At 39.5% G+C, this 18,572-nt stretch overlaps 2 protein-coding genes across 2 annotated transcripts in view; both read left to right on the top strand.

Annotated features, from left to right (window-relative positions):
- The window catches only part of LOC100917187 (zinc finger protein 2), a 32,739-nt gene that overhangs the window by 11,176 nt on the left and 2,991 nt on the right, over nt 1-18,572 (top strand). Inside the window, exon 7 of the mRNA XM_031968788.1 lies at nt 101-208. Coding sequence (XP_031824648.1) covers nt 101-208 — 108 coding nt within the window. The remainder of the gene's footprint in view (nt 1-100; nt 209-18,572) is intronic.
- LOC111720965 (zinc finger protein 420-like) overlaps nt 5,936-18,572 on the top strand; it is a 38,432-nt gene continuing 25,795 nt past the window's right edge. The window contains exons 1-3 of the mRNA XM_031968355.1: nt 5,936-6,689; nt 7,215-7,331; nt 10,029-10,277. The gene's annotated coding sequence lies outside the window, so the exon portion shown is untranslated. The remainder of the gene's footprint in view (nt 6,690-7,214; nt 7,332-10,028; nt 10,278-18,572) is intronic.

Raw genomic sequence — 18,572 nt, 5'->3', positions numbered from 1 at the left:
TTATAAATGTAATCAATGTGGAAAGGCTTTTACATGGAGAACTGGTTTTTTCCAACATCAGAAAATCCACACTGGAGAGAAGCCTTATGAATGTAATCAGTGTGGAAAGGCTTTTACATGGAGGACTGATTTTATTAAACATCAGAGAATCCACACTGGAGAGAGGCCTTATGAATGTCAACAATGTGGAAAGGCTTTTACACAGAAGGCTCATCTTACTAAACATCAGAGAATCCACATTGGAGATAATTCTCATGAATGTAATCAATGTGAAAAGTCTTTTAGACTGAAGAGTTATCTTATTGCGCACCAGAGAATCCACACTGGAGAGAGTCTTTATGAATGTAAACAATGTGGAAAGGCTTTTACACAAAGCACTCATCTTATTGTACATCAGTGTAATCAATGTGAAAAGTCTTTGAGTAAAGAGCTATCTTATTGCACATCAGAGACTTCATAATTAGGAAAATCCTTATGAATGTAACTATTGGAGAAAGACTTTTCCACAGAAATCCAATCTTGTTCAATGTCAGAGAATCCACACCGAAAGGAAACTTTATGGTTGTAATCAATGTAGTAAAAGCTTTAGCCTAAAGTCAGTGCTTGTTTACTATCAGAATTTGTGGATGATATAGAAATCATATATGAGGAAGGCATAGAAATTGAGCATACACCTGTTTAGCAGAAAATTCACTCTGGGCACAAAGCATCTATGAACTCAAAGATTTATAATGAAAGGAAACCTTAGGAATGTGCTCAGTGAGATCATGCTTTTTTCTAGCATATGGAGGTCACTGGTGAAGGTTAAATTGTGTCTGACTATAACAGACTAGTCAGATGAGAAAAATAATTCATAAGCTTCCTGGAGGGGACAATAGGCTCACAAATCACACAATTCAATGAGAGGATAATTCTGGATGATCTCAGAAATAGAATGTCTTCAGAATGAGGAACAGACATTTTGTCATTACTGGGTCAACTGGCGAACAATATTGAATAAAGGGGAGAAATATGATTTCTTTGATCAAAGGTATAAAAATGGGAGGAAATTTCGGGGAATATTGTAGTCCTCTGCAGGCTATCAACATGCAACATGTCATTGCATGTGGCTATCAAGAAGCTTCTCATTAACTTGAAATAGTTTCTGCCTCCTGATTTTTGTGACCCAAAAACCCTGGAGATGAGGAATTCTGCTGATGAACTTGAGACAGAACAAAAAACTGTCGTAAAAATAAAAACCAGCCACTACTGAGCAGACAAGAGGTCTTGCAATTCTGTCTAAAAAGCTTCCCATGGTTCCTCCAGCCTAGAAAGGAAATCTAAAGGAGGAACTAAATTCCACATAAGAGGCTTCTGTTGTGCTTGCCACATGCACTCTATAAATCAGTGAAAGCCTTAGGTAATTGTGACAGCGCTCTCATCAGAGTAATGGTTTCCCATTAGAGATCAACATGTTAGACCTACGGGAGCAATTCAAAAGGTGCTATGGGAAACCTCTGTTCTTTCAAGTTAAGTCTGAGAAGTCTTCCTTTGCCAGGAAGAACAAACACTGCTAGGAAGAAAGGTTTCTAACCAAATTCATTTGGATGCTAATGATGATGTAAGCCACCTCTTGTTTCCTAGTCCCTGGAAGGGGCTTCAGGGGCCCTCTGGTTCAAACTCATATCTGCATATACCTGATAGGGAACCCATTATTAAGACACTTGTCATCATGTCCAGCCTATATTCTTTGGTCCTAGGGAATTCCTCTGGGGCCAAGCAGAACAAGAGTGATTCTTCCTAGATATTAAAGCCTTTCAGGTATTAAAGAGTATTTTGTGTTGCCCAAGTTTTCTCTTCTTCAGGTTAAGCAGCCTCAGTTCTTTCAGCTAGTCTTCATATGGCAAAATCTCCATCATATTCATAGGCCTTCTCTGGGTGTATTCAGACTTATCAATACCTCTTGTTGATTGCCTCCCATTCATCACAGATAGGTAGAAACATGTATGTTCTCTGTCATGTATATTTCTGTGTTGTCACTTCCATTAGACTGTGAGCTCCTTGTGAGCAGGGAATGTCTTTTGCCATTTTTTGGTGTCCCTGGGTCAGAGGCTCAGTTCAATGCCTGGAATATAATAGGTGCTTAACACATTCTTGTTGACTGACTGTTATAAACTGGTCTGACCAGGTCAGGCAAGGTACAACAGGATTATCACCTCTATCTACAAAGAGGGATTATCAGGATTTCCTTAGTCCTTTGCCTTTCCAATTTGTCTTGTCTACAAAATGACCAATCTTCCATTAACACAAAAGGGTGGGGAGAGAGGAGGGGATTCGAAGAAAGCAAATGATTCTTCCTTCACCTCCCTAAGTCTGAGATGGAAGAAAATTGTGACAATTGTGGTAATCATCTTATCGGTTGTGTTGTTTTCCTTCCAGTGTTTCTATTGCTTTTGCAGTTTATAAATGGTACCATCCCTCCTGATTGTACCCAAAAAGGCTCTGAAAACCCATTTAGAGCCACTCCAGGGAACCTGTGGAAAATATTCATAAAGTATGCATGGGTGGCTTTCAGAAATGGAATATGGGATTATGGTTGGTAAAAGCCATACCAAGGTAATAAAACTATTACAAGGACATTGTGTCCAGATGTGCTTGTTTAGATCCATATCCAACAGCACTAGCCTGCACCTGGGTTCTGGCAGCTGGCCCTGTACTGAGCAGAACATCAAAACGTTAACCAAAAGCACATTAATATATACCATGACATTCTATAGTTTCTGCTTCCATTGATTTCTTTAAATCCCATGGGAGTTTTTAGGGGTCATTGTGAAGATCCACTGAAACATCTGATGGCCACCCCAGTTTATGTCCCTCTTTATGTAACCTATATGATGATGGAAGGATTTTTATAATCCTAATAGAGGGCCTGGTCTTTCTTCAGTACCCCCTAAGCCTCTTCAGTTGAAGTGCCCCTTGGTTAAGGGAAGCTCCAAATTCCTTTGGGAGGGGAAATCTGGACCTTACAGGTTCCTATTCTCCATAGACTATAACCCTGCCTGTTGAGTACCAGACGTCCTGATTTTTTTTTTTCATAATCATAACTTTTTATTGATAGAACCCATGCCTGGGTAATTTTTTACAACATTATCTCTTTCACTCACTTCTATTCTGACTTTTCTCCTCCTTCTACCCCCTCCCCCAGATGACAAGCAGTCTTATATGTGTTAAATATAGGACCTCATGATTCTTAATACCACCTGCTACAAGGTTGGACCTTGATGGAGGGCATTGCGCAGTAATGATCTGCCTCCCCCAGTGATCATTCCTTCCACCAATGCTACTTCTTGTGGCCAGACTATTCAGTGATGACCACACTTGCACCCCCTCATACTCCATCTTCACCAGGAATTCTGAAAGTGATCACTAATGTACAAACCTTCATCCCCTCTTCGTCTACTCTCTTCTTCACTCCTTTTACACCAACCAGACCTCTCCAATGCCCTGTTCTTAATCTGTCCTCCCCTTTCTAGAGTTAGGGAAGAAAGAACTGCATTAGAATTATTTTTGTCATGTATTTCTTATAAATGACTTCCTGGGTTGCTTACTCAATCTCAATTTCCCTATCTGTAAAATGGAGATGGATGTCATCTCTTCCAGTGATCATCTATGATCATATAAGAAATCACTGGAATCTGGGGGCATAGAATTCTCCTCAAAGTGTTCTCAGCCTAATCCATTTTAATATCTTTACTTTCAAAGAAGCAATAAACAATAAGATTTTTCTGCCTGCAAAAGTTTATAACAGCTACATATGGTTCTAATTTATGCCATCCCACTTTCCCCTCCTCCAAACACAATAAAGGATAAATTTTACTCAGCTCTCATACATGTAACAGTTATTGTGCAAACAAATAAAGTTGGAAAAGGAAAAGATTGAAAAGGAGGGAGGGAGAGAGGGAAAAAGGAATGGAGGGAGGAAGTGTATCAAACCTGGAATGCCAATCAGATGCTATGGAAATTTACAATTATGACAGACATTTTTATAGGTCCTGAAAATTTTCAAGGATTCAGACATATTTACTCTTTCAAAGAAATCTCCTTTAGAAAAGAGCAAAGTTTAATGCAAAGGAACATACTCCTAATGGCAAAATTAAAGGGATCTTTTGATTGGCAGGTTGATAAGGGATTTTTTTTTTTTGTTGTTTTTGTGGATAGTGGACTTCCCCATTGAGCAGAAATGTGTTTTTCCTGTGTGTTTTGGCTATGGGCAGCTGGATAGGACAATGAATACAATTGTGGAGTCAGGAAGTCCTGAGTTCAAATATGGCTTCTATATATTTGAGATATGAGACCTTTATTGAAGAAACTATCAATTCCCACCTCTCCTCCCAGTTTTTGGCTTTCCTTCTATTCTTGGCTGCCCTGGTTTTTATCTATACAAAATTTTTTTAATGTAACCAAAATTCTCCATTTTACATCTCATGTTCTCTATCTCATTTACTAGTGAATTCTTCTCTTATCTGATGGATAATATGTTCTATGGTCCTCTAATTTATTTATATCTCTCTTTATGTCTAGGTTCTGTATCCATTTTAACTTTATATTGGTAGATGGTATAAGATATTGGTCTAATCTCATTTCTGCTAGACTGCTTTCTAGCTATAACATGCATTCTGAAGATGGGAATTTGTTCCAATTAGAGAATGACTGAAATAGAACTCATGTGTTGTGTTACCTTACATATGCTTCCATCTTGGAGAGCAGCCAGAGAAGACGGAAGACACTAGTTCCTCAGAACTCCTGAGCTGTTACCCTCGTTCTGATCCCATGTCCAAAAACTTCAGGTCTTTGTTAGGGTGAAGTACCACATTTATTATGAAATCTTTTGGAGCAGTTGGAACTGAGGGACAAGAAAAGCCTGATCCATCCCTTCCTCTCACGCATCTTCCACCATGACCGGAGATTACCTTCTCACCCAGAGCAACTTTATTTTACTAACCCAAATCCTGACAATACTGGAAGCAAACTGAGCAGCAGGTGTGGTCTGTATTTCAGCCAATATTTACTACAGTATTTGAGTATTTCTGAACCATTTAGCATGTGACTGTGCCTCCATAGTCTTGATTTGGTTCCTTTTTTTAAAGTGCCCCCAATTGTCTCAGCAAAATAAATAAACAGTAAAAATAAAAATAAATGTGTCACTGACACAGATTGAGTGTTTTGCTCCTGACTCCATTTTTCCATTCCTTTGAGACTTTTATTGTGTGATTTTGTGTAGCCAGGGATGTTTAGGAACATGTGTTCTGTTACAGTAGAATAGACTGAACAGAGAGAGCAGCTTGGGCTCTGGATACTATAAAACTGGTGCTTCTCTGATTGTTCCCCCACTACTCTGCAGAGCCTGTTATCTGCCAAGCATGGTTCTCTACAGCTGGTTGTCCACTCTGACATCCAGTGCCTTCAGCCAAGTGTTTTTTTCCCAGTTTATCTGGTATTCAACCCTAGCTTTTGGAGGGTTAACTGATGCCATGGGCAATCCATCCACTAAGGATGTAATTAAGATGGCAGCTCTTTCCCCAGATCTCAACCAACCACATTATGAACTCCTCTTCTGCCAACCAACTAACCATCACCCTTTGCTTCCCCATCCCCCAGCTCAAGGCTTCCTTAATCAAGGGAAACCTGCACCTCACTAATGGAGGTTGGCTATGTGAACTCAACAGAGAGGGAGGGTCTTCAGTTTCCCCAGCCAGCCACCTGAGATAACCACTGTGAAAGTTTCTTCAATCTTCCTAAACAGCAGCTTCCTCTCCCCCAAAGCTCCATGCTCAGCTCCACAGTCAAGGAGACATCAGAAAAAACTTTCTTCTCCTTGGGCTTACTCGCCTGGGAAGACGGAAGGTTCTAAGCTGAACTTGGGCCTTCTCAGAATTCTTTTCTAACTGAATTTCTGGCCTTCTTACTGGACGAAACGGCTGAGACCCTCTGCTGTGCCGTCTGAGGCTCTCCATCCAAAGTCACCAAACTGATGTCAACACTCTTCTACTAGATCACCTGGAGAAGGATAGTTCCCCAGGCCAGTTCCCCCATCTTGTGCACTCTTGGAGCCCTCATGGTTCATGAAAGGGGACAGAGAAGCCCGACACCTCTGACGTACTTCAGAAGTGAGGGAACAGGGAACTCCATAGGACAGGAAGAGCCACAAACTCCTTCACACATCCCAAGCCTGCAGAGACCAGTGGGGACTCCAGGAAAAGATCCAAAGCCTATGTATTTTCAGAGCAAGGGTGTGTTGGGCTCCAGCATGATACTGAACTGGCTTCTGCCTTTGCCAGCTTATTCCTCCTTTTGAAAACAAGGCATGTTTCAGAATCCATGAGTTGTCAGGGAGGGAGAGGGTAGACCCCTCATAACATCCCACTCAGAGCATTCACAGGCCTTTTGATACCAAAATTGTCGGTGCTTCAGGGAATGCCCAAAATGACTTATAAATCATCTCATAAAAGGCAAGGAGAATGAAGCAGGAAGACTAACTTAGGCTTAAAAGCATCACAGATAAAGAAATTCTGTAAACTTAGTATATATGCACTAGCTTCCTAGCAGCTAAGGAGTAAAAAAAAAAAGGCAGATCAAAAAAAAAAAAAAATACAGGAGAAGCAATTAGAAAACCTGTCATGGAAGGGGACTTCAATTTATAAAGCACTCAGGTAAGCATTTCCCAGTGACCAAATCCAATATGCCCTCATTGCTATTTTTAACGTTTCACCTAACTGTCTGGCCCTTGTGAAGCTGAGGGAGGCAGACCCTGGGGACTTTTTCCATCCTTGGGTTATGGGTTTGAGGAGGTTATGGTTATGAGGAGGCAGTCAGAGTCTGGAACTTCTGCTCTTTTCCTACCCTGAGGTTCTCCAGAGAAAGTGTATGCATCAGTCTGATTACTTAGATTCTTCCAGGCACAGGAAAAGAAAGGAAAGGATGGGTGAGTGAGCTCCTCCTCTCTTGCTCTTGCAAGCTTCTCTCCTGGTCCCTGTGGACAGTGGGCAGCCCCTTACCAGATCCTCTAGATCCAAACAAAGTCTGAAAAATCACTAGTACTAAGCCTGATGGTGCTGCTCCTTCCTCAGCTTTCTTCCTTCCCTACATGAGTGGAGGAAGCTAAGGATGTCTTCCTGGAGAAGAGTAGATGTAAATTTGTGGATCCACTGATTTCTTTTTGCTCTCTTTATCTTCAGGTTTATCTCAGCCTCTCCCTAACACAGACCAGACCTCCAAAGCTGAGGATAATCGAAGCTAATGGACAAGTGATGAATGAAAGGGGATGAATCATAACTGAAAAGATGGAATAGCAGGTGGGTGGGTCTATTTTTCATACTTTTCATCACCTTGTAGATTTTCTAGCTACCTCTACATCATCTAGCCTTCCTCTTTGCACAAATAGCAACAATAGAGTGGTCTTCCTACCTCATTCCTCTCTCAAATATGGATGGAAACAGAAGAATTCTTCCCTTTCCAGGGCAGAGCAAGAGAAATGCTATTCATCCATCCATCCATTTATCCATCCATTCACCCTTCCTTCCTTCCTTCCATCCATCCATCCATCATCCATCAATCCATCCATCCATCCATGTATCCTTCCATTCATCCATCCTTCTATCCATCCATCCATATACCTACAATCAAAACTAGGAAAAGGCAACATGTGAACAGCATTTATCATAGACTGGCCACTGTGTTCTCTGCTCTGTCGCTCCAGTTTAGCCCCCCCCCATATGAAGAGAACAAATACAATTTATCTGGCTGCATGTTTTCTATTTGCTGCATCAAAGGAGATTTGATAAATAGGAAATGCAGAAGACATCAAATTTCAGAGCAAGCACAAGGAGACAGCAAAGTGATCTCGTGTTCACCTTCTCCATCCCCCTCCCAGTTGAATTACAAACACTTTGATATCAGTCTGGAGAAATATTTCTTAGCCAGATGGAGTGATGTGCAAAAAAGGTGGGCAGCAACAAGAAGTTAATGACCTAAAGTCCTTAGGAGAAGTGCAAAGAATTGTGCAGACCAGCCTGGAACTAAGAGGGATCATCTCTATAGGCACTGAGCTAATCCTCATTTGAATTAATTGTTAATATGCATAGAGGTCCTCCCAGATACTGACTGCACCTCCAACTTACAGATTGATGAGCATTACTGGGGGAGGAATTCCTCTCAACCCATACCCATCACCCGTGTCAATATTATGTGCAGGGACAGTCTGCTCTCTATGATAACCAACTTTTGGTTGGTTGGACAAACACATATGTATACATGAATGCATGCACAGGCACATTTACATGCACACACACACATACACACACACATATATATATCCAGCTATGTTATATATATTGATTAATAGGGACAGTTACATATGAGTATATATTATATGTGAAAGTGTAGATAGGGTTGACTATCCTACAACTCCCTCTGTCTCTTATTCTTACATTAAAAAAATTTTACACAAAGTTGGGTTTCATGATTTCATGTTTATCTTTTTTGATAATTCTTTGTATCCCGAAAGCTTCATGGACGTTTGTCATAGGAAGAAAATTGGAAACCAAAATAATGAAAATGTCAGCTACTGAGCTGCCAAGAGAATTCTGAATGACCACTGATTTTTATCCTACCTCCTCTAGAGCCACTTTAAAGTATATTCTCTTGTCCTGCTCTCTTCTCTACTCTCTCCCCAGGGGAATAATATTGTAGACCTGTCAAATACCAAATTCATTAATATTTTGACAACCATCAGTAATGAATAGAGTACACAGTTACAAGTCTAGGACCTCCAAATGTCAAAGAGAACATCATCCCATAGTGCAGTAAACAATGAAAAACTAACATTTATTAAGCACCTACTATGTGCCACCAGCTTGGACACTGGGCTTTACAATTCTTACCACATTTTGTCCTCCCAAAGCTTTGTGAGGAAGGCTTTCTCCTTTTTACAGTGGAGTAAACTGAAATAAATGGGTAAAGTGACTTGCTCAGGGTCACACAGCTAGTAAGTGTCTGAAGTTACATTTAACTAGATGAGTCCAGGTCCTGACTCTGTGCAGCAAACCTGAATGCCATCACTTTCAGCAAACAGAATTTTTAAACAATCCAAAGCCTAGATGGAAACACAACACACATCTTAAGCAGACCAAAAATGTACACACAATCCATGGTGTGAATTTAGGGTTAGGGTTAGAGTCAGGAGTTGGGTTTTTCACAATTTTGTATTTTGGACCATACAAAAAAGGGCCAAATACCTAGTTGCACAATTACTCCCAATACCTCCACAACTTCCTGTACAACATGCTGCACATTGATAATTGGCACTGGGTGGTCTCCTCAGCAACCACTTGTCTCACATTTAGGGAAACAGCCAGAATAGACCCAGCTTTTCCTTCCTGGCCCCTTGAACTGGGGGGCAGCCCCGATATGGACCCCATAGATCTCCTCTCCTGCCTGCCTGGTACATCTTCAGAGCTCTGTGAATCACCTTTGTGACTGGGAGCCTCCCCACCTCAACCCACCCGCACAGTCCGGGCCCCCTCTAAATACAGGTCCACTGGACCAGAGTTGGTCAGAGTATCGTGGCCCTTTGCTGCCTACGAACATTCTTCCTCTGGTGCCCAGATGGTGCCAGGAGAAAGAGCTGGCCCTGGAGCCAGAAAGACAAGTTCAAATCCAACCTCTGTTGCTTCCTAGCTAGGGGACACCTCCATGTAAAAACACCTACTCGGCCGGTTGTGGTGAGGAGCAGCTGAGAGCGTAGATGTCATGGGGCTAGCTAACCTGAAGGTGCCATTATGGTAGTGAGGGTCCTCGTGTACAGAGGTGAGCAGGCATCCTGCCCTCCCTTTCTGCTTGCAATGAGGACAACCCCCAGCAGGGAGCGCTGTCTAGTCCTAATTGTTCTGTGATGGTAGAATGCCCGTGAAGACTTTCTTCTCCACTTCCATATCTTGGAGTAGGCATTTACACAGTGAGAGAGGTTATTTCTCATCTGTTCTTTCTAACAGTTGGAGACTCCAAAGCCCTTTGGAAAGAAAAACACAAGGGTTACTTTGTATCCGAAAAATGAGATGGATTATGGAGCTGTCCTCGGTCCTGATGAAGAAAAGGAAGCTTTCTAAGAGTCATTTTTGGAGAAATCAAGATCAAGATCAGGAAGATGTCTCAGAAGAGCATGCCCTGTAACTGATGCAGAGGGAAAACATAGCCAATGTGGAAAATTTATTGTAAAGCTAATTACTGAGAGAAGAAAGTATGTAAGTCTACAATGATCTATTCACATTCAGATAATATCCAAAGGAAAGAATGCTTATGTTGAAAAGGGAAAGGAATAGTATTTACAGTGTCCCCACTGTATGCCATGCACTATGCCTTTATAAACATTATCTCAATTGATCTTCATAAGAGCCTTGCAAGGTTATCTCCAAAATAATTATTTTGCTCTTATTTTCTCCATTTTACAATTGAGTAAATGGAGGTAAATAGAAACTAAGTGACTTGTCCAGGGGCACACAGCCAGAAAACATCTGAAGCAAGATTTAAACTCAGGTCTCCTTGAATCCAGACCCAATGTTCTAGCCACTGTGGCATTTGGCCACCTTTGGGTTAAAAAAAAAAGCAACACATTAAAATGTTTAATAGAATTAATACAAAGAGACAAATTATACTTCTTTAAAAAAAAACACTACATAATTCCTCTTTGTTTGCTGAGGAGCTGACAAGAAAAAAATTATAAATTACCCAATTGCCTTCACTGTTATTTTTATTTAAAAAAAAAAAAAGGATGGGGAAGAGCAAATTAGGATGGGAGAAATAGAACATTGGGCATTATCACATGTATTCTGAAGTAATGATAGGATCAAAGTATACATACATTCCTGCTAAAATAGCCCCCTGGGAAAATCAGTGTCTCTGTTTCACATGTCAGTGGACACTAAACTGAATCCTCAAGATCATATGAGGCTCTTTCTAGTTTAGATCTAAAATTCTGTGTTTAGAGGCCTTCCAGGTCATGTGATGGCACAAGGTGGCAGACAAGATATTTTCTTTGATCCCCAAAATCATTTAGACATCTCCAAAACAGAAATTATGTATCAAAGATAAAGCAACTCCAGCTGTTTCCATGGTGTAGACATCCAGAATACAAAAGGGGGGAGAGCCAAACCCAGGCAGTGACCCACATTGACCATGAGCTCACTCGGCACCTTCCTCCCACTTCCTATAACCCTCCCCCACATATCCATCCCCTTGCCTTTTTTCAGTGCCATGGAAATACTCAGGCCATCCTGGGTTAATCATAGCACTTTAGAAGCAAAAATATTTCCAGAAGCACCCACAAGCTACAATGCTCTGACCTACAGGCTCTGAACTACAAGTACTGGGCCAGAAAACTAAGGAATTGAAGGCGCAGGGATAGCTCACCAGGACAGGAAATTGTGCATGTATGGGGTTGTACAGCACTCCAAACTTCAAGAGCCCAGTATTAGGCTTGGGACAGTTCTGGCCACCACCTAAAAAAGTCAATTGGAACAGTGAATTATTAGACTGGGGAACTGTGGATTGCCCAGGGTGAACAAAGGCTGAGATGCTTTAAGATCCAACCCCCAAGTAAACTAAAATTAAAGGGAACATAGAAGTGACAGCTAAGGAAAAGAGCGGGGAGTAAAGATTGAAAGTATCAAAAAGAAAAAAAAAATCAAAGATCCTGAATATAAAGAGTTATCAGTAGGAAAACCAATAACAAATGTGACATTCAGATCTACTAAACAAGTTCAGGTATCTAAGGTCCATAATACAAAATGAAGGAAATTGACCTAAGAAAGGTCATAAGGTCCTTGTCATAGTAAGGTCCAAGGTCATAAGACCTTGTCTCTTTGAGACAAGAGAATCCAGTGGCTCCTCGGTGCTTTAAATGAGAAATGAACATTATGAGAGCAGAATTTGCATCCTGCAAAACAAAAAGGATGAACAGAATACAAACACTTGAATATTCTGTGGCAAGCCTCCAAAGAAACAAAAAGATTCCCACTGATGGAGAATGAAAATACACAGAAGGGAAGAACAGTCCAGCAGAAGAAAAGCAAGAACAGGAACATTAAAACACAAGATATAGAGAGATGAGATCTGTATGACAGAATGATGGATCTCCCAATACATGATGGGTAAAAAAAAAAAAAAAAAAAAAAAAAAAAAAAAAAAAAAAAAAACCTGTAAGGTTATTACTAGGGAAATGTAGTTATAGAGCTTCCCAGAGCTTCTGAACATAGTGAATGGAAACTACAATCTAAAGAATTTCCAGGGGGAAAAACCCAAGACTGCAAACTCCAAGACAAAGAATGATTCCCTTTAATAGTTAAATCCAGAAACAAGTTCTGCAACCATCGGAGAAAGGTCTTCCCATAAAAGGAAAGGACAATTCCTGCAAGTCTTAACCACATAGGACAAAAAATGATTGCTCAAAGCAGAACAACTTGAAGTATTTTTAGAAAGAAAACCAGAACTGAAGGGATTTTCTTCTCAAATATCCCAAGTAACAGTAATCCTGGAGGAGTGAATAAATGCAGCAGAAAAGGGCAGAAATGGCAACAGACAAGACTTTTCTGAAAGTACACAGAGACAGGAGGGATAGCACAAATGGCAGAGGTCAAACTGAACTATTGGACGAGGGGCATTATGGATAGAACATGCCTCCATCTGCCTATGGATGAAGTCTTTTTTGTGGACTACAGTACACAAAGAGAGGATTTATGCAAGGTGGGGAGGAAAGCAGAGGAATAGAAGGGAGTGGTGCCCTAGGTCAAATCAAGGGCTAGCAATGAGGAGATTATTTCTGTGGTCAGAGGAGGAAAGGCAAAAAGGAGAAAATGAGGCCTTCTTTTGGAGATGAAAGGGCTTTCAAAGCCCCTGTGGGAAAAAGGTGAGGATATTACCCAGGAAACCAGAGGAATTTGGGACTGGAAAGCTTACTTGTCCAGGGAGAAGGGAGTTGGAAGCCTTGGGAGCAACCGATACCAGGAGAAGTGAGAGAGCATGGACATAAAATATTTCCAGACAAATGTAAAAGAAAAAATGTTGAGAAGGTATAGATCTGTGGTGAGGGAAGATTTAACCATTAATCACTGGGCAGTGTCCTCTCTGACAGTCAAAATAAATGATAGTCTAAGAGAGGCACAATGGGAAAGACTTCCACAGGGTAAGCCAAAGAAGGCAGCAGCAGAAAGTACACACAGTGCAGATCCCAGCATGTTTTTGCTGGAAACTTTAATTGTATAAGAAAAGAAAGGGAGAGACCAGGGGATCATGAATGAGAGAGACAGAAGATGGATAACCAAAAGAGTGAGGAATCTTTTTGGAAATTAAAATGAGGGACTGGGGGAAAAAAACTTTGCATCAAGTGAATTCAAAAATTCAGGAATTGTCATTATGCTATCTGATAGCAAAAATAAACATTCCAAAAATAAAAAGGGATAAATATGGAAATTATGCTGAAACTATAAACTAGCCAATATCAGTAATAAACTTATATGCTCCCAATGCCTTAGAATCTAAATTTTTAAGGAAAACATAGAAAAGATCAAACAAAAAAAGCTGGTTCTCTGAAAAAATTAATCAAATTGATAAACCTTAGCTAATCTGACTAAAAAGAGTATAAAATCAGATCAATAAAACTGCAAAGAAGTAAGGTGAAACCACAGTGAAATCAGAAATTAAAACAAAATACAGAATATATTATGCAAAGTTAGTTATATGCTAACAAACTGAATACAAACTAGAGGAATACCTTCAATGATATAAAATACCCAAACTATCAGAAAACTAGAGATATTTATTAACCTTACCTCAGAAAAGGAAAAGACCTACTGGTAAAGTAATATCAAAAACAAATCCTCAAAGAACTTTTTTTGAAAGATGGAAATGGGTTGGGAGAGCAAGAGAGTTTGAAACTTACTTGCTTGTTTTGGGTATGCAAGAAGCTGATAAGAGGGAACCAACCCAGACTTACTTTGTCAATAATAGAGGAATCAAAACCTCACCCTTTTGCAAAGAACTTGAAAATTTGCAGTCCTGTAACACCAACAGTTTAGTTTAGGCAGGATTGGTCTGCCTATATCTTCATTTTCTTATTGAAGGAGGCTCTGATTTTAGGTAGCCAGGGTGGATGAAAGATGATTAGATATTTCTCTTTCTCTGTGTCTCTCTGTCTCTGCCTCTCTCTCTCATTTGAGCAACCTTTTTATTTTGATTAGATATTTCTCAATATAAATGAGGAGATATATTCAATTAATGCTGAAATTTTGACAGGTTGGACAAATCAGACTATTTTGGGATTTTTCATTAGGGATAGAAATTTTAGGGAAGGTTTAATTTAACAGCCTAAATTTTCTGGGTTAGTAAGAACCTGTTCATATAGGGTAAACATGGTAAAGAAGATTTGAGAACAAATTACTATCCTCTGCTTTATACTTTCTCTTATATACTTAATAACTCTCTATGAACCAAGTTGTTATAATCTCGTAATACTCTAATGGTATTGATATACAACTTTTGTTTGTAGTGGCTCATATCCTCTGGCTCACCTGGCCAAGGTCACAAGAGACTCTAATCCAGTCCTCTGGAAATGGCCAGATCAAGAAAAGGACACAATTCTTACAAGTCTGGGGAATTAAGAGATGGGAGAATGTCTCACTAGAAAGTGTCTGTAGAAGCAGTTAGCTCCCAGCCGGGGCTTTGTAAACTAAGTTTGTAAACTAAAATACTAAACTGAGTAATTTTCAAATATAGATCCAGTGAAAAAATGGGGAAGTGGCAGAGCAATGAAAAGTGTGACCCAGTATGGCGATTGATGATATCCAAAGCCCAGGCTTGTTACTCCAAGTGAGTTCAGAAAGGTATCAGACAAAATGGCTTCAAACAAAACCCCAAATAACAGATTGACTTGATGAGGGTAACTTCAGCAGAAAGTTTCTAAAATTCCCTCCTTATGACCTTAGTCATTTTGGAACAGCAATAAAATGGGCATAAGGACCATATCCAAACCCACAAATGGGCAGGATAGTCCAAGGGAAAAGGTCTACCTTTCCCTTTCAAGTTCTAGAAAGCCTTTCATCTTTGTAAAGATTCACTGTCTCAAAGTTTGATGATTCCCCCAGAATCTTAAAAGATAGCACTGCTGTCACTATCACCTCTCATGAGCCTGTTTGACCAGGCTACATTTGCAGCTCCCAAAGCAGGCCGATGATTAGATGTTTCCATATTTTCATGAAATGGAACAACCTATAATATATTGCTGAAATTCTTTTAAAGAACTGGAACAGAAGGATAAGACAATAGCAAGACTGTTGAGTTTTTTTTACCTATTGATATAAATTTGTGATTATTTTTGTAATGCATGACTTTTATTTTCTAAAAACGGGGACCCAATTAGTTATTTGGTGCAGTTCAAATACATTTTTTTCATATTTAAACTATGTGTATGAGGTCATAGCAAGGATCAGAGTTCAAAGATTTAGATAAGAAAAGAAAAATTTTTCTAATCTGTCTTAAGATAAAAATAATAGAACTTCTAATTAATAAGGTCATAATCTGAATTACTGGGCCTTGTCATCTCTTTCTAAAAATCATTAAAAGATCCAAGATTTTGATGAGTTAGAAACAATGTGGAAATCAAAAGGAATAGCTAGTTGCAATTACTAAAACCAGTATTTTAGTGATCTATTGTTGAACAGAAGCAAAAAAATTGTCCATGGTTCAGTTTTAATGTTGTGAGAAAGTCAATGCTTGGCAAAGTCAATAATTTGAGGGTTCATTTCAGGATAATGAGATTTTGAAATTCCTTCCCTAAGTACCTTAGCAGTTACTTGTAACCATAAGAAAATGGGTAAGGGAACCAACCCCATACCCACATTGAGCTGGGAAGTATCAGAGACAGGGAGTAGCTTTCCACTTGAGCTCCAAGCATGTCGTTCAACATTGTAGAGACTCATCCATTAATCCCAGAATTTCCCAGGCAGATGACCTCAGTGCCAGAGTGCTTCATCAGGATGAGCAGATGGTGCGACATTTATAAACAGAGAGGTGTGCGATGTTAAAATTCTTTAAAGAAGCAGAAGAGATGTTGAAGGTTATGGTGGAATGTTGGAGCTATTTATAGAATGATTTAAACTTACAATTATTTTTTCTATTATATGACTTGTGGTTTCCAATGAGAGGCCCCAAAGAGGGTAGCTATTTTTGGCCAAGTCTAAAAACATTTTTTTAAAATTTGTTTGCAGAGAGTAAAAAGTGAGGTTAATTAGTAAGCTCACAATGACAGAAATTTAGTGCTGTAAAGGGCTTGAAATTTTATCTAGCCTAAAGAAGGAAAGTGGTAGAAGTTTCTGTGATTTCCTCCATATGAAAAATTCAGGAAAGTCATGATTGAAATGAAGACTTAAGATTTCTAGGGTAATTTTTCTTTTTTGTCTTTAGTGAGCTAAACACTAGAGGATGCTGAACAACCCCCCTCCAAGTGATGAAGTAAATATTTTAATGATAAGAAATTAATATCTCCTTTTAAAGATCTTTACAAGGCCTGACACTTTGATGAGTACAGATAAAAAAAAAACTTGGTAATTCTTAAAGATTTTCAGTGAAGGATTTTCCTAAGAATTCCCAAAGTGAGAAAGTTTGGAGAATAGAAGAAATATTTCTGCACATTGTTCTATTCATTTTCCATGCAAGTCTCTCCAAAAACCAATTATTTCTAAGCCTGTATTTCTTTAACATTGTGAAACAGAAACAATTGAAGTTGCTCTTTTATTCAGAGGGAGAAATGGAGATCCTTCTATAGGTATATTGTAATTATCCAGTGATGTCCACACTTGGAAAATTCACGTTTGAAGATTAGTGTCAAGAGAAATGAGGATTTATACATTTTTTATGTTAGGAGTTTGGCTACTGTTAAAAAAATGGGCATAGAGAACAAATACCAGCCTAGTTGGTGTAGAATGAAGGAAGGAAGGGCAGTTTCTCCTTTGTGGATGTAGGCATTTAGGGTTAGGGCTAGTTTCATATTGATATCCAGCATTTCATAACCAAATGACCAAATTAACAGAGTGGCTCCAATATAGTTCTTTGAAATTTCAGCTACTTTTCTCTTAATATTTCTCCTCTACCTATTGAAGTAAGTTTCATTTTGATTCAAAGTAGGTAGATGACAGGATGTTTCTAAATCTGCAAGATAGTATATTCTATTTGCTAGTGATGCAATTCTGATATTTTGCTTGGAATTATTTGAATAATTTGTGTTCTTCATAATTAATATGGTAGTTCCAAGAAAGGAGTTATTTAAAAGTTGGTTTTGTGAATGTGTAGACCATGGAGATAGACGTGGTAAAGTTCCAAAAATGAGATACATTACTATTTATTCTCTGCCTTATACTTTCCATTTTCCATTTAATACTTAACATTAAGTTGGTGAGTATTCACACACATCTCCTCTTTAGGAGGAGGGACATAGTGAGGAATAATGTGTGGGGCATCTAGGCATTGGGAGCATTCTTGCAACTAGAGCATCTGTGTGAAGAGATGTCCCTGCAAAACACAAGCATGCTGGAGTAACTCATGCTTTGGATACTGGAAAACTGCTGATGTTTTCTATAGATAACTTCTCACTGTTCTCTCTGGGACTGGCTCCACTGGAGGCTTTGTAGCCACTGTTCTCCAGGTCTTTATGATGCTCTCTTTCCCTAAGATTGCTTTTCACTGAATCTTTGCATTATTCTCTACTCCGAGTGTTCCTCAACTCTGGCTATTTTGAGGGCCACCTGATTGCCTAGATATCACACAACAAAGATCCTATGGTTTCAGCTCTTTTCCCAGCTCTTGGAGCCATCCACAAGATCCACTGGGATTGCTGTGGTTAATAAGCCTCTCCTTTCCACAGGAGAGCCTACATCCCTTTCAGTCAGCTCTGTGAGCCTGCTCTTTCAGGCTCTTTCTGTCCCTGGGCCAACGTGTTATCAGGCAGTCTGCCCCCCTAGTCCTCTATATGTCCTTAGGGTGCTCTGAAGAATAGATTTCTATGGGATTGAAGACTGAATCCTATGAATTGAAAACTGAAATTCCCTTTAGTAAAAGAACTTCAGGGATGTGAAAATCATTCCACATGGCTAATCTTTGACAGCTCGCTCCTTGATGACATTTGGTTCAAAACCCCTTGACCTGGTCCCTAGCCCACAAATCTCTCCTTTTAATTTCTCCTCTGAATCGTTGGTGATCTAAAATAGAAATATCACTGACATCTTGTGTCAAAGAATCCCTGCAATGAAGGTTGACTCAATGGAGCCTGGCTAGAGTGAAGATTAAGAAGACTGTGATGGGAAACCACAGTTCTTTTCAACCATATGGAAAATGTCATGGGGGAAGAGGGATAAGGAATATGTTTGTCTGGCTCCAAGAGAATGTCACAAGAACCTGTGGGTAAAAATTAAAAGTAAAACCTTTTTTTTTTCATTTCCAACAGAAATTTCCTAAAAGTTAGGGCCCTTCAACAGAATGGGTTGTGTTCTAAG

This window comes from Sarcophilus harrisii, chromosome 4 (genome assembly GCF_902635505.1).
Source record: "Sarcophilus harrisii chromosome 4, mSarHar1.11, whole genome shotgun sequence".
Classification (NCBI taxonomy): domain Eukaryota; kingdom Metazoa; phylum Chordata; class Mammalia; order Dasyuromorphia; family Dasyuridae; genus Sarcophilus; species Sarcophilus harrisii.
The sequence above is the reverse complement of the archived record's forward strand: the minus strand, read 5'-3'. Positions and strand labels throughout refer to the sequence as shown.